The 22,603-nt window shown below is 38.4% G+C and overlaps 1 protein-coding gene across 7 annotated transcripts in view; it reads right to left on the bottom strand.

Annotated features, from left to right (window-relative positions):
• Positions 1-6,609: 6,609 nt before the first annotated feature.
• ASB5 (ankyrin repeat and SOCS box containing 5) overlaps positions 6,610-22,603 on the bottom strand; it is a 42,217-nt gene continuing 26,223 nt past the window's right edge. For 5 of the 7 annotated variants that reach the window (XM_042808105.1, XM_042808106.1, XM_032988418.2 and 2 more), the window contains 6 exons: positions 14,730-14,809; positions 13,521-13,628; positions 11,924-12,074; positions 11,654-11,788; positions 9,533-9,724; positions 6,610-8,188 (listed from right to left, as the gene is read on the bottom strand). In XM_042808105.1, coding sequence (XP_042664039.1) covers positions 8,061-8,188; positions 9,533-9,724; positions 11,654-11,788; positions 11,924-12,074; positions 13,521-13,628; positions 14,730-14,809 — 794 coding nt within the window. In that variant the 3' untranslated portion in view covers positions 6,610-8,060. Of the gene's footprint in view, positions 8,189-9,532; positions 9,725-11,653; positions 11,789-11,923; positions 12,075-13,520; positions 13,629-14,729; positions 14,810-18,059; positions 18,128-22,603 lie in introns of all 7 variants that reach the window. The other 2 variants (XM_032988423.2, XM_032988422.2) reach the window with 1 other exon arrangement.

Consider the following 22,603-nt stretch of genomic DNA (forward strand, 5'->3'; position numbering starts at 1 on the left):
AAAGTGTCCGGGATAAAGCAAAGCTCTCAGGAAAGAAGCGCTTTGAATGTTAGAATAATTCCTACAGCTGTCATGCCAGGGAAGAGCTCAAAGCAATTTTATGTTAAAAAATAATGGCAACCCCCTCCGAGCTTCCTCTTTTCCAAGAAATGGTACCTGATGTCTTCACATTTTAAACACAAAATCTCCTTGTTGCTTTTATAGCAAAAGTAAACCAAACCCCCGCAACATCGCAATCTGAAAATATTAAAATGATGACTTACATGCTGTGAGAAACAAAGTTACGTGATGTGACAAACGGTTGCTCCTTTGGGATATGAGTTCCGTTCTCAGAGGATGTGCAACAACGAAGACGGTGAGCTGCACGTTGTCTCAAACTTGGTGTAACCTTAATCTGCCCTTTAAACCACAAGTGGTTCACTTCAGCAGTATGTTAAGCATCTGATCAGTTGTTAATTTTTCTAGTTTACTACTGGCAGTTACTGCCCTTCCCCTCCACGTGACGGATACCCCATTGATCTTGGCAGCTGTAGAAAATGAATACTACACCCCCCAAAAATGCAACCCTCTAAGGAGAGGGGGAAACATTAAACAGGTTATGTGGTAAAAGTGCACTGTATCTTCTTTTTAAATGGAACGTTTTGCATATGTTGAAACACACTAAAACGAGATTGCTTCAACATTTTGGAGGCATAACATGCATGAGATCATCATAAATAAGCATGAAATAGAATGCTGAGAAATTACACAGTATGACTTGAAACCACAGATGCTGAATTTGAACAACTTTAACTATATGAAGAGTAAAATCGTTGTCATTCGAGTTAAACTTACTTGCAAAATAGATCCAATATTGAAAAAAAAACCAAACCAAACCAAACCAAACCAAAACCAACTTCTGCCAAACTGTGATCATATCCACCCTTCTGATGATGCAGAACAAATTTTTCATTTGATGTCTGTCAATCAGAATACTTTATTCTCTTAATACATTGTAAAGATTGTCACGGTTTGAACCCAGCCAGCAGCCAAACACCAGGCAGCTGCTCGCCCACACTCCCCAGCCCAGGGGATGGGGGACACAGTTGGAGGATAAAGGGAGACTTGTAGGTTGAGAAAAAAACAGCTTCATGATTGAAATAAAATAACAGCAATAATAGAAAGTACAGACAGGTAATGCACAGTCTGCCTGCTCACCACCCGCTGACGGGTGCCCAGTCCATTCCCAGCTAGCGATCCCCCGATCCTGGAAGCGAGAGCGGGCCCCCTCCTTCCCGGCTGCCCCTCCTCCATATACTGAGCATGACGTTATAGGATATGGGATATTCCACTGGCCGATTTGAGGCCGGTACTCTGTCCGTGCTCTTTCCCAGCTCCTTGTGCACCTGTGCACAGGCAGGACACAGGGAGTTGGAGGCTCCTTGGTATCTCATCAAGAACTGAAAACTTCAGGGTGTTACCAGCGTTCTTCGCAGACCAAATCCCACACTGAATCCAAAACACAGCACTATTCCAGATACTAAGAAGAAAAATTACCTCTGTCCTGAAGCCAGGACAAGATGCATCTGAAGTTCAGTGTCTAAATCACGTTTGCATATGCCTCATTTACTCCTGCAACTACTACTGATATCAAGAAAGCTGAAAGAACTTGTACAGTCCCTGTTCATGCAACTCAGGCCGCCAAGCATATTAAAAAAATAGAACAGATTTTTCAGCTTGGCCTGTGGCATAGAAGAGATTGACATGGGAATGTTAGGTTCCATGTCAGTGCCAGAATTTTGAGAAGGACACTGAGATGTCACAGGAGTGCAGAAAAGGACTCCAAAATAAAACAAACCAGAGAACTCAGCGACACTTGGGAAACATCATCGATACGGCTGTGATGTCTTTTAATTGAGACAGAGCGTCTTCAAAAAAAAAAAAAAAAAAAAGATGCACTTTAGTTAACACACTGGCTAGGAAGTTGAATGTAAGAAAACTCAACTGAAATGCAGTGGCCTGCAAGACAGAGGAGGTCAAACTAGACAGACTAATGACCTCTCTAGACCTCAAAACATCAACTGGTTGCAGTAAGGCTGATACATGTACAAACATTTGCAAGATTGGATTGATACAGGAATATTTTTTTAAAAAAAAAAGTAATATATTTTGTTTCACAGAAAAGAGAATTAATAAACAACATTAGAATGAACTCAAACTGATTTAAAATTATCCTTTTAAGACCATCTGATAATATCACTGAGGCAATTCCTAACACTCATTTTTCACGCAACTTACATTAACCTAATTAGCAGAAGAAGGGAGTAATTAGCCACTGCATTATCACTTCACCTGCTCTTCTTAAGGCTGAACAAACCCAATCCTCTCAGCCCCACCTTGTACATCAGCCCACTAACGACCTTGGCGGCCCTTCCTGGGCTCACCCCAGTATGTTACTGTATGTTTTGTTCTGGGTGGACCAGCACTGAGTGCACTCTCACAGGTGCCATAAAGAGGACCAGAATCACTTTCCAAAGCGCTGGCACGTTACACCCTCACTGCCTAACACAGCCCGAGGTGCTGCCGGCCCCACTGCAGCGAGGGCACTGCCCAACTTGCTCTCCATCAGGAACCCTTATGTCCTTTCCTGCAAAGGTCCTTTCTGACCAACTGGCCACAGCCTGTGGTGGCGTGGTGGTCACTCCGGAGCTGGACTTTGTCTTTGCTGAGTGTCAGGTCCTGTCAGCCCCACTTCTCCAGCCTGTCGAAGTCCCTCTGAACCTGGATGGACCTCCAGCATGTCAGTCACCCGCCTGTTTGCTCTGCGTGTCCTGCATCCCATTGTCCCAGGTCATTGATAAAGACATTAAGCAATACTCGCCCAAGAAGTGACCCCTAAGGATCAGCTGGATGTCACCTACAACTCTTCAATCACAGCCTTTTGCATATAACAGTCCAGCCCATTTTCCACCCACCTCAGTGACCCGCACTATGTCTCAGTAATTCGACTACAAGGACACTGTAACATCCACTGCTACCCCCCTGAACCCAGAGCCATTTAGTTCTTCAAAGAATATCAGTGACAAATTACAGTATCTCTCCTATAGGTATAACAACTCAGCCAAGAAGAGCTAAGGAACTTGAAACAAAAAGGGGCCCAAACAATAGGCCTCAAACCAAAGTTGACTTCTGAGTGAATTCCCCAACCAGCAATCAGCATCTTATCAGCAGACTGAAGCAACCAGTATCTTATCAGCATGAATATGTAACCCTGGGAACAATCCTTGGGAACTATAAGTAAACAATAGGAAGTAACTACAAATCCCAAATGTAAAGAAAAACAGAAACTCCTCAGACATGCCCGGATCCTGGCCAGATCCGGACATGCCTGAGTGAGGCATATCAATCTACCAGATATCTCCTGTGCGTTTTGTTTAGACTTGTTTGTTAAACTGTATAAAAGCTGGACCCTCTCACAGCACAGATGGAGACCCCACCTACGAGCGGACGCCCTGCGTAGGACTTCCCAATTGCCGGGAAAGGCTCTGCGACCCTTCGCTGTGACGGGGCTCCCCAGCTGATGCACGGGTCTGGATGATGGTAAAGTATGAGGGCAATTGGTGATGTATCTTTCTTAATCACTATAGCTAGCTTTAAATAGTAATGTCTAGGTGCATTACCTTGCATATTCTTTCTGCTATTTCTACTATAGTAAAATTTCTATTTCTACTAAAGTAAAATAAGCCTATTTCTTTAGCTTGGTGTCTGTGTCCTTTGTGTTAACCCCGTCAATTGGCAAAACAGAACTCTGCAGCCTGTTTGAGTAATAAGGAGTAGCAGAGGGGAGCATTTATCAATACCATGTTAAGGGTAGAAGTGCCATTTATTAAATTTTACTCTAGTAGCATGACTGATACACTAACCAAAGACTGTTGAATGTAGCCACACAGCAGTCACCACACATGGTGAAACACTGGGAAAAACTCAGAAGGCCGGACGCGGCCCGGCCGGTGTCAGGGCCGCGCAGCTGCAGGGGTGCCCCCCAGCCACGCGCCCAAGGCAACCGGAGAGGCCGCTGCTCGCTGCCTTCAGCTGTCCTTCTGGCACTTGGCACTGCGCCTGTGGCAAAAGACGACTGTCCCCAAGCTCTGCTCGTGCTCTTCTGCTTTTTTAAGATAATAAAAACCAACAGCAAAAACACTCACGTGGATCCTCCTCCCCTTTCTGCATTCTCACAGGTATATTAACAACGCTATTATCCTTCTATTTGTGTTAGTACTGCGCTCCATCGTCCTTTCTGTGAGCCTGAAGTTAGACGGACTTTGAAGCTGTTGATCTGGCGACCACGGGTAACTGTGCCTGATCATACTAGTCAGTAAAATCAATGTCCCTGTCTTGAAGTTTTCTAATTCTGAAGAGAAAAAAAAAAAAGTGTTCAGGAATTGATTACATTAAAAAAAAAACCCACTCAATATTAGTTATTTATTTTTTACAGTTCTATAACATACAATTACTTTAATTTTGAAAACAAGGAAACTAATATACAACCATCTTAAAATGCCTGACCAAAGCCATTTCGCCAAGCTGAAGGGAATCAAGCAGCAGTCAGTATTGATGCCTGTGAGCTCAATCAGCTAGGTTAAAGCTTCTCAAACTCTTCTTCCAGAGTCAGATTTCACTTGAAAACACATTTTTCGATTATGACTGTGCTATTTCTTGCCAAATCAGGACAGGATATGAGATATTGAGTAACAGGTCAGTGCTGGTGATGAACAGCAGCGAAACCTCCTGTAGGCGCCACCAGCTCACCCTCCACCAGAGAGCATCACGCAGACGTCCCGCACCAGAGCTCTAGCTGCTCCCGGCTTACTGGGAACTGTTCCCTCCAGCAGCTCCCGGGCGAGGGTCAGCTTCTGTTTTGCGAAAAACTTTATGCAACAGGACAAAAGGTTTGGGGCATGAGCAGGTGTGAAGAACTTGGCGTCCCCCAAACCCTTTTATTTACCCAGAGAGGCTTTTCAGTACTAAGACCTAATTCATACAAACACAACAATAAGCCAAATAGTGCCACACCCAACAGCTTAGCCTGGGCGTTTATGTTTTATCCATCTCATTCTGGTGCAGTGGGAACGCAGACCGCTGCTGGCGGGGCGCCGGGCGCTGGCAGGGCGGGGGGCAGCCCTGCGGCCCTGAGCCCACCGCAGGGCTTGCGTCCCGTGGGTGCTCCGAGACCGCCCGTGCAGCGCCCTTTGTGTGGCTCGAGGGCAGCGCCAGCAAGGCCACGGGATTTCACAGGGATGATTTCTTTGCAGAATTCAGGTATTACACACTACTTACCTTTTTTTTTTTTTTTTTTTTTTTTTTCCTCCTGAAAATGTGTTATTATATGAATTATTATACCGGTAAAAAAGGATCATAAGAGATACTTCAGCTTGTAAAGAAGGTTCCTTCTAAACTTGTGCTGTAGTAGCCTTTAACAGTGCTCTGACATGGTTCAGTGTTTGTTTCAGATTCTGTTTCCTAGTATTTTAATACATAACATTTAATTCATACCAAGACTTCAGCCCGTCAGAGCCCCATTGTAACAGGGCCCCCGCGTAACGAGAACAATAACAAGCCCATTTCCTTTCGTTTCTGGCTAAAGAAGGGGTCATTTTTTGGAAAGAATTTTACCAAACACTAATGTCAGGTATTTCATTACTATGTATTTTTGGTATATGGCATTAGCGTGGCCTGACCTGCCAGAGACCTGTTCCAGTACATAGTCCTGCCAAGGAAACAACATCCATTCCCTATTTTGTTTGTTCCTGTTACATAGTAACAGAAGTGATGCCCCATCCAACTTGGCTCACCCTGCCAAAGTAACTCTGCTTCCATATAATTATCTGGTAACAAAAGATTAAATATCATGTTGAAAACTGCATATTGCCCATGATTGAAGTCATAACATTGCGGTAAACTAGTTCTGGTTTACTCTTCCAGCTAGCCTACCATTCTATAGAACTAAAGAGAAAATAGTACCAAATACCTGCAAACTCTTAAGATGGTCTTGTTTGCTCTTTGGATGACAACAGGGATGAGTGGGAATGGTGGGAGCAGACACTGCCAAGTGCCAGGAGAGCACTGACACACCTACTTGCGAGGAGAGGGGCTTGGACTCTGACGTGACTCTCAGCAAAGCTTCTAGCATCATCTGGTTTTGTCCCGAACAGGTGTTTTACCATGCTTGCTGAAAACTAACCTTACTGTATAGAACACGAGAGGTATTTTTTTTAATGACACTTTTCCTGAGCCAAACTTGAAAAGGGCTGTGCACACCTGAAGGTGAGGGTCTAAATGAGCTTATTCTACACAGACAAGCTCAGCAGTGCCATGGCTGGCTTGGCACTTCCTCCTTTCTTGAAGTAATATGCAGTAATGGTATTGTACGTAAAAACACAAATTGCTAGTTTCTGGATGAAAACCAAAACCACCCAACTTGCTCCATTACAAAGTATGTACATTATGGACTCCTAAGCAGATCCTCTTATTTGCATCTGACTTTCCTTTACAGGCACTCCACAAGAGGCCCGTCACCACAGTTTCTGCAGGGAACAGAAGCAAATTAAGATTACTTTTCACAAGGGCAAGTGGCAGAGCACTACATTTTTATTAGGTGGATATAATTTAGCAACTGAGTAATCATTCTTCTTTGTGAAAACTTCCTCTATAGTTAGCTCCTCACTAAGCATCTTTCCAGTAGGAACATAAATACCGAGAGGAGTCACTGAAAAGGAATGGATGGAAGAGGGTGAATCACTGAGGGCAAGTGGTAAATTTTCAGGTGTCTCATGCTTTGGTCAGCAGGAGTTTCAGTCACTGAGGCAGTGATCTGTTCTCAAAGGAAGACCCCATGAAAAGGCAGAGAGAAGGAGCGCTGTATTTTGACGCAGTCAGATCACCTTTTCTGACACGACTGGCAATCATCACCACGCAAGGGCATGAGCCAGGCAGAAATCCTTTGGGTTTCCTAGTGGCTCTGGGGCTGTCAGCATTCCTTCTCTGGCTAGAGAGCTGAACAATAAAATTCCAACCTGATCACAGAAATGCCTGTTAGAGCATTCTGGGATTCTGCAACATCATTTTTAGAGCTGGGTAATTGTTCATAAACTAGACAGCAGGAGAAATAATGTCCTTTTCGGAGCGATACCTGTCCTGATACGGGGAACTGATGTCTTCTGGAACCTTGCATACGCCTCCTGAACTTGAGGTTGAAGATTCAGTATCCAGATCTACAAGATAAGCCTTCAGAAACCTCACAGATACTGTACAATTATACATGTCTTACTCTGAGGCAAATTATTATTTAATATGCTCATGAGGTGTGATACAGCACTGTTAAGAAAAGGTAAGGAAAGAACACAGATAACTGTGTTTTACAGGAGGAGATCAAAAGTATCTCAGCATTAAGGCTTTTGAGGGATATTCCTCCAGAATTTCAAAGTTACTAATTGTACTAAACAGAGAATCTACAAACTGTTCATGGCTGAAAAAAATGTGATTACGTTCACAGCAGCATAATTCCAATTCACAGCACAGGCACTGAGAAAGAATAAAGCAAGTTTCTCACTATTTGTTTTATTTTTATCAATGTATATAGTGCACCTATCACCAAGTATTTTTAGGTACACAAACAATAGAAATTTAAAAACACGTAAAATAAATGACTCCAAATGGACAAACTTAACAAACAGTAATGAAGAAACTTTTGTGGTTCAGGTGTGTCAAACATTTTAAAAGTATAAATACATTTAAAATATACAGCACTAAAACTATTTAGTAAGTATTACGCTAAAGCTATACAATCATTTCCCAGAGTATCAGCACACTTATTCAATTCAGCCTTATTAGCACCTTGGTACCAGTTGCTGAATGGCTCCCAATTAATATTACATACCAACACCAGGTGTCAAAGACAGCTATTTTTTTTTAAGTAATATGCAAAAGGCTTTTTTTCCGCCCAGCAGTTCTTCAGATAGAACATACAATAAACAGAAAGAAGAAGTACTTGTTATTCAAGTTTCTAAACGTTAATTACTGTATTATCTATACTGTAAGAAATTCTTCAGTATTGTTGGCAACTGGAGTTGTGGGACAAGATGCAGTCTAGCCCTTCCTATGTAATTTCGGATACATAGTCGGCAGAGCTGACAAAGAGAAGATGGTGTAGCTGCAAACAAAAAATAAAGGAGTTTAATTATACAACTATAAAAGCCAGTACTTTGGTTTACATCAGTCTCACACAACAAAGAGATTTCTAAAAAAACCCCAAAGTTCACATTTTGCGTATTTGTCATTTTCCCTCCTTCCTTTTCCTTCATTGCCCTTTTGCCCTCAAAGGTAAAGGCTGGGGCTGCCGAAACCTTTTTAATAATTTGGGAAACACTCAAAGAAGGAAGGTCGGTCAGGTCAGCAAAATAATTTGTGTTTTTAAATTAAAAACCTGCTCCCAGAAAAGATCTGATGTCAACAACTTTAAAAACTGCAGGGTTTTAAAATTTTTATTGCTAGAACAGGTGACATACAAGCTACAGCACTACAAGCTGCACCAGCAATGCATCACTGCCACAAGAATAAGAGGCAAAATACCCCGAGATCCTGGACCATGCTTAGTGGCCTTACTAGCTCACGGGAATGCCCTTGTCACCCCATGCCCTCCAGCTCCCCCAGAGTGAACACATTGCTCTGGTCAAATCAGCCACACATACTTCATGCCAATTATTTTTTTTTTTTTGTCTGTGGCTTTTAAAAATCCTATTGGCCTTGGTGATTTTGTGATAACCAACTGTTTTTAGACATTGGGCTTTTTTCAACAGCATTCAGACCACAGAGATGTTTTATGAAGGCAAACATTAATGAATGCTACTTGTCAGTTCACCTCTAAATAGGTGCACACGTGTCTGCTTATTTCCCACCTTTGACTCGTGGCTGATTTTTACGCTGTCAGTTTGAACAAATCCAGTTCCCTTTGGGATATTTTCTCTTTCTCTATGGCAACAGACCTTTAAGAGTTTTAAGGGACTCTTAAGTGTCGACTCCTATTTCTCAGGTACTTATAATCAGTAAATAAAATTTAGAAAATTAAACTTATTATACTTTCTGCCTACAATCAAAATAAAAATATATTTTTAAAAATATTGGGACAGCTGGAAAAGCTAAATATATTTCTAATCTGGAATTTAAATATTCTGTTTCTTTTTAACAAGGTCTGTAACAGCCAGTAAAAATGTAGCTTGTGTAAACATCCAATAAACATAAGATGATACTTTTTCAGCTAGTCTAAATTCTGATGCTGCTTGGTCAGGAGGCTCTGGATTGAGACTAAATATTAATGGGTATTTTTACAGTTAGAAAAGAATTTACCTGAATGTTAATACATTCATTTCATAAAGCACAATGTTAGCTTCTATAACATGGGTCATTCGGGCTTTGGGGACCTTTTTTGAGGGGTGGGTGTTTTGTTTTTTTTTAAGAATACAAGTTATAGTTGTGAAAACACACATGTAAAACTTACCTTCATGGAGGAGCAGCAGTCTCTCCACTAAACTGCTTGGAGCAGCTAAATCAACAGGCCTCTCAAAATCTGCATTTTTGGCATTTATGTCTGCCCCAAATTCAAGGAGTAAGTTTACGATCTCTGTACTAGAATGCTGGGCAGCAGCATGGAGTGGAGTTTCCAAATGCTTTCCTTTCTGCACATTGGCACCTGATGGGTAGATGCACACAAAGAGACATAAGAAGAGATTAATTAAAATTGTCTTTGAGTAAAGATGATGTTACAAAGCAAACCAAAAAAACCCCCACTGTCATAGAATGCCACAGAGAATTTAACCACTTTATTAATTTTATTTCCTAGCACTATACCGAATCATATCAGTGGGGGGTTTTTTTAACCCACACACTTATCCTAGGCTTTCTTACATAAGCACAACTAGATTTTAACGGAAAATACTTTACAAAAAGAGGGAATATAAAAATCAGATTAGGTCATGTAAGCATAATTGTTGTCCTATTTATAAAAAAGTACATTCTGTACATGTTTAAGAAGATTTGCACTACATAAAAAAATACTTTCCTTATTTAAGTCTTTAAAAAGAATCACTAAACTGAAGTTTAGTATTTATATTTTTGTAAGTACACCAACTCAAGAAGGAATCTAACTTGGACATTTATAGTTTTTCATCTGTTGAAGATGACAAAGGGTTTGAAAAAGATTTCCCATCCAACCTTTATCAGTGATTTTTCTATAAAAGACTTAAAATTAAAATTAATTAAGGTGGGGTACGCAGTCAAGAAAGCCAATAGCAAAAAAACCGCAAGCCATTCAGTCTCTCAATCCACAGAACTCTTAATTGTTACACTTTTGTATTAATAAGGAACTGCTAAAAATGGACTAAATTAATTTGCAATAATGAATTCACATTCAAGAAATAAATTATCCATACAAGCGTTAAACAAAACTAGCTAGTATGGAAGAATTTCCCTGTTAGTCCCCTAAATCTGCGTTTGCCCCAACGGTTTTCTAGACTATTCTAGCAGAAGAAAAACCCAGATTTCTTAAAAGAGATTTACTGATCTTGTGAGACCAAAAATTGGCTCTGTATCAACTTTTCTCCCTGAATCAACAATTTTTGTCTTTTTAATTCCCATTTGAGTAAAATAATTTAACAACATCACAGGCCTAGAAATTAGATTTGAAGTCTGAATAATTCACTGTTTTCAGTATTAACAATGTGAGGATGTTTCCATGGTACCATTCTCTATTTCATTGTCTGTTTGTTTTTCAACTCCTAATACATTCTCATAAACTGATAAAATATGAAAAAATTCAGATTGACAGTAGTAGTTACTTATATGCTCAATTTACATACCCTCCTCTATTTTGGGGCAGCAATGAATGTAGAATATGCCCTTCTGTTACTGTTTTTAATGTATGGTAGTATTTGAATTGCAAAATATGCTAATTATACTTGTGCAGTTCTTAAAATATAAAAATCATGACACAGGATTGTTAATTATACAAGGAGACTGACTTAACAAGAAATAATTTAACTGCTTGTTTAAGTTCTAAATAACCTGCAATTAACTAGAAAAACAGTTCTGGTGCAATGATGGCAAGTCTGTAATTATTCATATATACATTTTAATTCCTTGTGCTGCAGGACACAAAAGCCCTGTATGTCGTTACCTGAAACACAGCAAATGATCCTTTAGCTATGCCAGTTGTGTCCCTGGATTTGTGCTGAAACAGAGCGAGCCTCCAACATCTTTCCCACTGATTAAATATATAATGTGAAATATAGGTTCAAATGCCTTTTACCTTACCTCTTTCTCTCTGCAACTCAGCCTCTATAACTTGTAAAAAGATCAATCACAGCATGATGAACAATGGAAAAGGGTGAGACTACATTGCTAAAAAAGTTCTGTTGAAAGCTCAGTGATTAATATATAAAATTCCTTCCTCAGAGCTGCTATTTTAACCTTTGTTTTCCTACAGAAAATTAACATCTACTTAGAAGTGGAGCCCTGCAAGGAAGGGGTCTAGTTTCACTGACTGAGCACAGCTCACTTCAAAGATGAGTACAGTATGCTTCTTTTACAAACTAGTCATATTTTTACTGAAATCATTACATACCTGCATAAAGAAGCTTTCGAATGCAATGGATCTGCTGTGAAACACATGCTACATACAGAGGGGTTCCTAAATGAGGAAGATCTTGGTCAACATCTATACCCCAGGATATCAGTACCTCCAGACATTCACTGTGACCTGTCAGTACAAAGCGTGACAGAGTTTGCTCGACATCAGTAAGTTCTCTCATATGCAAAACCGGACACATTTTTTAACGCTATTACTGAGACATTGGGCAACTGCTCCATGTTTGTTCAGCAGGTAATTTCTTACCTCTGCTGGCCGCTTCGTGAGTTGGTGATGGAAGACAGGACTCCCACTGAGCTTTGGCACCATACTCTAACAGGAGCTCAGCACATGCCGCACTACCTCTCGAACATGCATTAAATAAAGGTGTCACTCCATCAATTGTTGTAGCATTTACCTAGAATATATATATATCATCAGTTTAAGAACAGAACTGAAAGAGGGGTGACATTTTAAACAGGATCTAGTTAGAAATTGCACTAAAATACCCCAAAATTTACTGGTTAGAATAACATAGCTTAACTGATCGGTCTCTGGGCTATTTACTGTCTTCCTTTCACCACACCCCTCAGCTGAAATTAGTTCACTATTATTCTTGTCAAAATGTGTTGAATAAACCAAAATACATTTGGAACACTAAAGCGCACACATTAACATCTGGGCAGTAAATAATTTTCAAAAGTCATTGCACTTATCTTGTTTCACTGATACAGAAAATGTACACTTTGTGTAGTAATGGGATAACGGGGACCTTCTCTCCACAGCTGTCAAGAATGCAAACTCCATATTAAATGTTAGAATTATTTGCCATTTTTTTCTGTGTTTTTAATCTCCAGGTTGGAGTGATATTTCACAGGATGGAGACAAAGCTAATAGTACAGGGTCGTTGTTTTAATACCAACTTTGACACCTCACTGGTTAACTGAATATTCCCAGTGAGAGAAGGAGAGAAACAAGGCAGATTTATGAGGACTAGTAATACTAAAGGAAGGAGCACAGGTATTAGGAGAGCGCTCCTTCCAGGACTCTAGTCTATCTTCTTCCATGCACCCCCAAACCCACCAGAACAATTAAAAGTACTAAAAAAATTCATATAGGAAAATGAAATTTGTTCTTACAGTTTTGTCTGTATTATCTATAGTTTTGGATCTTTAGAATCCTTGTGCTAGCTGGGGAGGAATTATTTTTTAAAACACCTATGTATTTGTTTCTTTTTTATGTGATAACATATTCTACATAGTTCTCAAAACTGAACTGTAAGAACAACAAATATTTCCATCATAGAGCAGAGATTTAAGAAACCAAGTATTTTGACTCTGATGTCAGCAGAGACTGTAATGAAAGTGGTCTTTAAAGTCCCATTTTTGTTTTGGGATGATAGACAGCCTGCATCAGAAATACAGAAAAGAGCCAGTGCTTTTTTGTACTCAGACCAAAGAATCTTAAGAGCACACAAGTGCAGTGTGATGAAAGCCATTCTAGCAATTAAAAGAGCAGTCTCCTGCAAGCTACTCAAAGCAAGAGGAAACCAGTAAAGAGAGGGATGCATTCCATATTTTAGAAGAGAAATAATGAAATTCAGAGAAGAATTAAGGCTGGTGACATATTACTAGCAGATTCTCTCCAATTCATTACTCTGTCTCAGTGTCTGCCCATCACTTTCCTTTGCTACCTTTCAGAGAGCAGCTTATTGTAATTAAGTGAGATCCACGCAATCAATAGGGTGAGGAGAGAGAAACCACTTAAAAAAAAGAAAAATAATCAAGGTATATATCCTTTCCAGCTAAACCAAGATTAGCACTGGACTTCATACACAAAAAAAAAAAAAAAACCACGCTCTTACATTTGCTCCTGCTTCAAGAAGGATTCTTGCACATCCTACATGATCTCCCAGGCAGGCTTCATGAAGTGGAGTTACTTGGTCAATTGTTAGTGTGTCTACATTGTACCCCTAAACAAGACATGAATGACATATAAAGATCACACAAAAGCTGTTAAGAGCTGTTTCCTCACACTACTGTTCAAATGAACAGTTTACAATATACTAAATAGGCTTAAAACTCTACTTGAAATAAATAAGTCTTCAGTGAGCATAAAAGGAATCTTTCGTCAATGTATATAACAAAGTAAATTGTCAGATTTTTTTTTTTTTTTTTTTTAGAAAAATCAGAAATTGTAATAGGATTACAGAGGGTATAAAGAAGAAGGAAACAGACTGTTGAGATAGACAGTGATAGGACAAAAGGCAACAGACACATGTTGGAACATGGCAAATTCCAATTAGTTATATGGAAAACAATTTCACTGTGGGGAGAGTGAAACCCCAGGCAGGGGTCCAGAGAGGTTGGTGCATCTCCACTCCTGGTGATCTTTAAAACTCAGCAAGGCCCTGAGTCTAAACTGTCCTGTGATTCTATGATTCTCTGACCAAAGGTCCGAAATATCTAAAGCCAGGAATTTATCAAGGAAAACACTTCTTGGATTGATAAAATCATCAAGTCCTTGATATTTTCTGCAATAGATGTTGTTTGATTCTTAAGAACTAATAATTGCATCTATTGGCTTTCATCAAGTGTATTCTAGCTACTACGATACTGAAAAATTATACTATAATGTGACCATACTGTGATACTAAAATGTAGTGGTTTACAGTCTCTTCCTTTGCTATTAACAAAATATATACTTTTTTAAATCACCACTATGCAAAAACCAGATTCTTTCAGTGATTCTTCCCCTCAACAAGTACCTTCCTGACTAGCTCTGTTTACCGGAGGGCTTAAAGCAGTGGAACCACACTGACTGATACCATGCAAGAGGGGAAGACATTTAGACAGAGCTTTGGCATTTTTTTTTTTTTTCTTTCAGGGGGGAAGTTCTCAAACAAACAGACAAAATATTTTAAATATTAACTTATATCTTATCATATAAAAAATTCCTAAGTGTGCATTGGTCTGAGAAATTCAAATGAAAAAGCAAAGCAAAGCATACTAAATCTGCATTAATAATCTATGGTGAGAAATTAAGTAACATTAAAAATGAAAGCAGCCTTCACCTGTGACAATAAAGTCTTTAGAGAAAGAAGACGTCCTTGACTGGCTGCCTCATGCAGAGGTGAGCGATCTGCCCAAGAACCTATACAATAACAACATTTATTGAGTAAACCATATGAATCAGAAGGACTTTGGAATGCATAGAGCAAAGCAGAAAATATAATGCACAGAATGAAGTCAACTGACCTATGAAATTAATTCTTCCTCTTTAGAGACTGTATTTCAAATCATCAGTTTCTAGACAATAAAAACTGCTCTATTATTAACTGTAAACATCTCTGATAAGTGATTATGTGGTACAGAGAACAAAATACCAATATAGTGATTTCAGTAATCTGATTTAATAAATTCATCGATTGTCATATTTCCCACTTCTATTTTTGCACGGTTCATTTAAAAAAAAATAAATCATATAACTTATTTTTGCAGTTGGCATACAGAAATTTATAGACCTTCACAAACTGATATTTGAACTTAAACCAGACAAAAACCGGCCTGAAAGAGTCCCCAAAAAAGCTGTTGTTTATGAAAATCAATATGGAAATCCTTATGTATTATAGGATTAACCTGCAGCTACTACACAAATGCAAGGAGAGAAATACAGTGAGAATCACACTAAAAAAATGACTACAGTAGAAATAAAATATTAAGTCTGAGTTATCATTCTAATAGGCTATTAGGGCTAAAAATAGTTAGATATGCTTAATGTAAAGGCTTGGCATTTATTTTCATTTACTTATCACCCTCAAAAAAGAAAAGGAAAAACAAAAAAGAAACCCAACAACAACCCTGCCTTCACACCCACAGACCCCCTTAACTCCCAGCGCAGGTCCCAGAGTCATCCTGTGGCTCCTGATGAAGAACCTGCCCTTTCCTCCAGAAGACAAGGCCGCAGGCATAGCTGCTACCAATTTATTGTATGAATTTTGCAAATCAAGTTTTGAGACCTTGTGTAAGGAAGAAGCATCTTCAAAATACATTATGAATCACCTATATTTATTCCTGTAAGAAGAAAATCACTGGGACTGTAAAATGCTAATACAATCATTCATGTGAGTTATATCAAGCTCCCAAAAATCCGCGAAGAAACAGAGAGAGAAATAGCTAAGTAATGAATTAGTAACAATGGCAGATGAATCTCCAACGTGTAAATGTGTTTGACTTTGCCTGTTGCAATGGACTAGGACTGCCTGCAAAGCCAGTCACCGCATGTTAGTGACAAGGCAATGCATTTTAAATGAGAAGGTTACTGCTCAGTCACCAGCAATCAGTCTAAGCTCTAAGGTAACTGACTGGGAATAGACTCTGCTTCTGTTTCCTATCCGACCCCTTCTGACCACTAGCCGGTTTCAGAAAGTACACTTTTGGTTACAATAAACAACCCCCTCAAATCACATGAAGAATGGCTGAAAAGATTACAACAGCTCAACCTGAAAGTAAACCAGGGCATAGTTAAAAACATACGGAATAGTGCACAATATGGAAATTGAGATAAAGCCTCCATTTTCCCAGAGGGGTTAGTGAATGAAACTAAAACTTACTCAGATGTAAGACTGTATCTTCTCACAGAACATACAACTACACTGAGGAACTCAGCACTAGCGGATGCTATTGAGATCAAAAACTTAGCAAAACAAAAGCACAGCTGAGTATTTAAATTATCACAAAACTATATAAAGCTGATCAGCGAAGTTTAAAAATATAGGAGATTAAGGCTTTGTAAACCTGATCTTAAAAATGCATGAAGATTCCTATTATGTCAGAGTATCCAGTATCTGTGAAGCATCTTGTACGCTTTCATCTGTGTGAATAGACAGACCATAAGCAAGACCCAGCTTCCAATACTTTTTCAGAATTATTTGCACTAAGCTCTGATCATCTGTGTGCGCATATGCATGTGCATGCACACACATCATTCCCTATACTTTTTCCTTTAGGTTTATTAAATGTAATATTTTGCAACTCTTATTTCTAGTCAGAATAACAGCTAAAGAAAAACATCCATAAAATTATTGGAATTTTAAGGGGTATTATACTACAAAAACTGAGCTCAGAAATCTTAAAGTGACCTGATTTTGACAAAACATCAGTATTCGCTCTGTCATCCTAATAAGATCAGATATATTTATCCTATTGTACCTTGGATGCGTTCAATCACTATGAGAATTTTGACTAATGTTTTCCCTCTTCTGTAGTAGTATCTGAACCAGCACCTGAGTCGTTCTAATTCAAATTAATAAGATTCATTATGTTCTGCTGCTGGCAGCTGCAAAGAATTCCTCAAAAATAATTTAAAGCTGTATTCAGAGGCTGCTTTTGAAATTTTGTCCCCCTGTCTCTACAGATGAGAACATCTTTCTTTTAACAGTTTATCCTACTCCCAAATTAAGGAAAAAAAGACAAACTACTATATAGAAAAACATTTCTTACAAATATAAATATAAAGAAGCTTTTGGGCCCATTAAATACACTCACATGTTGGACATTTTTGTAGCTGCAGATAACTAAACAGAACAAAGATGCAGGCAGATTCTGAAAGCAACATTTTTTTTCCACCTTTATTTCCTTCACCTCCTTCCCTCTTGGATTGCTCAGAAGGATGTCTGTTAATGTCATTGCTCTAGTGACATTTGAGAATCAAATGATGCCAGATCCCCCTGTGAGCTCTGTTTTGCACTTAGACCTACCTTATATCCCTATATTCATGTAGAGACATCCAGCAGCTAGCTGTTTCTGATAAATCCTTTAAATACAAAATGCTTGTATCATCTCTACTAGAAATAAAATCTATAAGCAATGCTACATAATTATTCTGTGTAAACCAAGTCTGGAAAAAAACTTTCACATTCCAACTGATTTATCAATAAACACAGTAATCCACCATTAAATACCATAGGGGCAAGTATATGTTCAAAATAAATACATCATAAATAAACATCAAACGTGTCATAAAATAAATTCTTTGTCTAGATTACTGCCTTCTGCTAATCTACAAATTTCCTATGTCTTTCACTTAGAAAGCACTAATAAGACTATAAACGAGGACATTTTTTCATACATAGATAATACCCTGTTACAGACAACAAACATAGCCTAGTCCAAAACTGTTAATGCATTAATTCCCTACCAATGCAGTCTCTGACAGATGCTGCATACAAAGTACCTCTAACTATATTTAGAAGCCACATTAGTTCCAAGTTCTCTGCTGTATAGTTTACAAGGAAGGGCAGCCTACATTGCTTTGTAAACACTAACAAGAAAAAAATAAACATATTCACTGTATTAGCAGGCAAAGTAAAAAAAAAAAAAAATTACAAAGTATCATACAATACCTAAATCTCCATCTCCCCATGGCACTTCCAGCCAACTGCAATTATAAATCCTACTCATTTCTTTCAATCTGGAAAACACACAAAAAAAAAAAAAAAAAAAATCGGTTCTTGCTTGTTGTGCCTGTTCTTAATACACTCCAGCTATACTTGGAAGGAGATCAGCAGCTCACTGTAATATGAACTTTCACCCTTCAGTAAACACAGCTTTGAAGATATGAGCATATACAAGTTGCCAGTTTCTTTTCTTACACTAAAGGACTGTGTCCCTTCTTATTAATTTTTCACATTTCTTTTTTTAACATAACAACTTTTCAAAGTACCAGTATCTGTTCATTTGCCTTCTAAAACAGATTAACTGGAATTTCAACCCAGGAGAAACCCCCAGTGAAATCATGAGAACCTTTTGCTGAATAAGGACTGCAGGACAAACTCCTCATCTTTTTAACCTCATGCAATGAGACACATAGTTTTGTATTCTCCAAAATCAGTATCAGTATATTGATTTGTAAGGGAAGCACTGCCAAATGCTCATATGTTAATTTACTACTTATACTTAGGAAAGAAATAAACAAAGATATCCTGAACATGTTTCAAATGTTGTTTGATCTGTACACAGAACTATGTTTTTCTTTTAGCAGTTCACTATTGCTTCAATTATCTTCTCAACATTTCTTTGGTTGTTAAATTGGGGTTTTGACAACTATTCTCAGCAGTGAAAATCCCCCAAAATAGAGATTTTCAATTCTGACTTTGATCCATTTTTAAGTCATTCAAATTTTCTTCATGTTTTCCTACAGACTTCACCCCTTTACCTCTACCTGCAACTACCTGTAAGTCATTTCTGCACTTATGAACACAGTAGTAAAAAGATAAGTAAAAATATTTTTGTAAAAGTCATTAATTCCAGTCATCCCATCCTTTTATTTCTAAAAATTTGTGTAGTTTAAAGGAAAAAAAAAAAAAAAACAAACAAACAACACAACACAATAAACACCACCACCACAAAAAGCAGTATGAAAGCTACATTAAAAAATTGGATTCTCAAAACAAGAAGGACTGGAAATTAAAGTCTTCTCACTGACTCAATGGGAGAAGATTTATGGCAGGGATCAGCACTTCAGAAAAATACCACTTTAAGGGTAAATAGATGGTGTCCCAGTCCTCAGAAGAAACAGTATAATCAGAGAAGAACTGAAAACTGAAGCTTGCCACAATTAATTATTGGGAGATGAGTAACAGAGACTATCGGAAAGCACTGTAGCTAATATTACTTTCTGCAGATATAACAAATGCTATGTATTAAGCTCATCACTGTTACCTCTTATACCTTAAGATGCATTTTGAGTGTTTCAGTTTGTGGCAACGGAAGCAACAGACAGTATCAATAACTATAACAGAAAAACTCTGTAGCATTATAGTCCCAAAATCAACAGATTCACTTCACTCCAGTTGTTAAAACTGACTGATACTTTGTATATGTAATTAAGTTCTAAGAGATTTTACTATGGCACTATAAAATTACCCATTTGTCTAAAGCACTTGCAGGATAAGAAGAGTGTCAACTACTTAATCGATATGTGATGTTAAATACTATTGGAAAAGAATGTTAAATAAAGGATTTAGAAGTTAAGAAATGCATCTGTGGTGCCTAACTACTATGATTACATATGATCAGCAAAACAGAAGGCACCTCTTTTTAACAAATAAAATTCCAACAATCAACACTGAACAACTCCAGAAGAGAGAGAAGATGGAGTTCAAGTTGCATTTAAATATTTGATTATTTCAAATAACCTTTGTTTTCATTTGACTGAAAATTATATAACAATATATAAATATATACATATATGAACTCATGCATACAAAAAATGAAACCTTGATTGGTTCAAACCAATATTCTTTCCAGTGTTTTTTTGAACATCATATAGACGTTCAAAATTTGAGGATTTAATTCCAAATGCAAATGCCAATGATTTCCTACTCTTGAGAACCACAGAAACCAAATTTATTTTCCCACACAGTTCTGTTTATGACGCACCCACATTACATGACCACACATTAGTTTTGCCATTCCAGTGTTGTATTCAATTAATGAATTAGAATTCAACTTATTTTGTATCTCCATATCTAGTAGGATCTCTTGCTCTTTAAGACATGCTACCCAAACTATAAACTGACTATAACATTGTTTATTTTATATTGCCTTTTTCAAGGTATTCTCCCAATAACAAGACTACTTCAAAGCCCCTGCTGAATCTATCTTCATAACATCATCCATTCATACTGTTTTATAACTAGGGAGCCAAAAGACAGAGTTTTAAGGCTTAAATTGTAAAACCAATCTAATTTATTTTTTCCAGAGTACTTAAGGATTAGAGTGTACACTGAAAGCATAGTTTAATTATGGTTATGAGAGCTTTAAACTTCTGAAATTTCAGCCTTAGATAATAATAACCATGATCAGTCAAGAAACTTTTAGGTTAGATAATTCGTCTTAAAACACAAGGGTGCCACAGCAAAGACAAGAATAGAATTTGATTTTGGGGACATTAAAACATGAACCCTTTTTCCCTGCCATTCACTACATGCCTTCTAACCTTTGCAACATACGAGAAAAAAAACAGGTTGCATTTTTTCTGAGTATAAACCTAATGCATTCTCAGAACACCATCCATCTTGCACATCAAAGGAAGCAGGGGCTTTGTGGAAAAATACAGCATGTGACTGTGTTGTCAAATACTGGGTTATAATGCATTAGAGGGTCAAATCAGCATGGCAGCCAACATTACTTTTAACTCCTAAATTTTGAGTGCTTTGGCACTGCAATTTGACATACTTTTCACACAGAAACATGAGCCACTAAACTGTATTAAAAATCCTAAGAAAACCACAACAGCACTATCGAAACATAGCTCGCTTGCTTCCCAGCAGAAGCAACATTGTGGTACGTGAAGGCAATGGTAATGACGATAGCAGCAGCAGCAGTTGTTGCTGCTGCTCCGTGCTGGGCCTTGCACACACAGGAAGAAGTGTGTCAGGCCCCTTCTCCTGTCACATGAAAGCACAGCAACAACTCCCCTGTCCATTGCTCATGCAGTTTGTTTTTTCCATCTTCTTGAAGGATCGACAACCTGACTGGATATTTTTCCAGCTGAAAGTAGCCTGCAAACGCTGGGTGCCATAGCTACAGCACCAAGGTGTACATTCACATCAACCTCTAAATTCAGTAACTTGTTAGACCCACATCAGATCTGATTTGAGTGTGTGGAGCAGCCGGTAGTACTCAGTCTGTTGTTATTTCCTCAGACAAGTCACTGAAAGTAAGGGGTTTTCAGCAGCCTTCCCAACTAGAAATAACAGAAAAGGCATACGGACCTTCTGAGCTGAGTTCTGTCTCTGGAGGACTTCTGCTTGAAGTAATTTTCCTGCTCAAATGCAGTCTCAGTCTTAATCCAGACTGCAAGCTATTTTCCCCAAACTGTTCTCAGAAATCTCAGTATTTTCCCAGCCTGCCAGAGAGTGAATGCAGCACATGGCCTAAGCCATAGCCTTAAAAGCAGTACCCAGCTGGGCCTAGTGTGCTGATTTTTGCCACATCCAGGACACTTTAGTAAAATAGTCTGGTTGTGGACCCTCAAGCCAGTAGGCTAAAGACCCTTTCCTAGCCTGACTCTATCCTTTTGCCCTTCTACCAAATCTCATCATGACATATTCCACCCCCCGCAACACTTCTAGTCCATTTTCCAATCTGCATATTTAATTGCATACTGCATTGCAGTATGACTTTCTCTTCCTTTGCTCTGCAAGGGTGCCTGAAGAACGAAGTCCAGTTTGGATACCTCCATGAATGGAAATAGAGAGGGAATAAAGGAGCCTCCTTCAGATTTGATACCAGATATACCTGTTATTCAAGTGAACTGTAACAACCAGAAGCCTCAACTGCAACATAAGTCTCTCGGTACTTCAAGATGTCCATCAAGGAAAATAAACACACAGTTTGGCAATCACAAGGAGGCTGTAAGTAGTTGGACCATGTTAAGAGAGATTCTTCAGAAAATTATACTTTACTGTGATTTTGAAAATTTCAAAACCTGACTAGCTGTGGCTATTTCTTTATAAGAATGGCAAAATTCCCTAACCCTGAACCGTATCAAGGAGTGGCTTGTGGTAACACAGATAAACTTCTGTAAAATTTCTTTTCAGCCTGAGACAGAATGTCCTAGCTTTCTGGGAACTACAGACCTAACTAGCTGAAATATTCATAAATAAAAGCTACTACAGATCAGGAAATATTAGCCCAGTGAACAATATGAGGGTAAAAGATACACTGCATTTTAAAACTGATGAACAAATATAACCTTAGAGTACCACTGCATTCAAACAGTTACTTGGGAAGCTACAGTAACTCTTGCTTAAATTCTTGAATATTGCTTAATTCTAAAACTGGTAGTACTGGAAATTAGCAAAGATATTTTAAGAATAAGTCTGATTATTTTTATGCACAATATATCAAATCTTTCCTTCCTCTTTCCTCATTTCCTTGA

This window comes from Tyto alba, unplaced genomic scaffold (genome assembly GCF_018691265.1).
Source record: "Tyto alba isolate M040663 unplaced genomic scaffold, T.alba_DEE_v4.0 Super-Scaffold_6, whole genome shotgun sequence".
Lineage (NCBI taxonomy): Eukaryota > Metazoa > Chordata > Aves > Strigiformes > Tytonidae > Tyto > Tyto alba.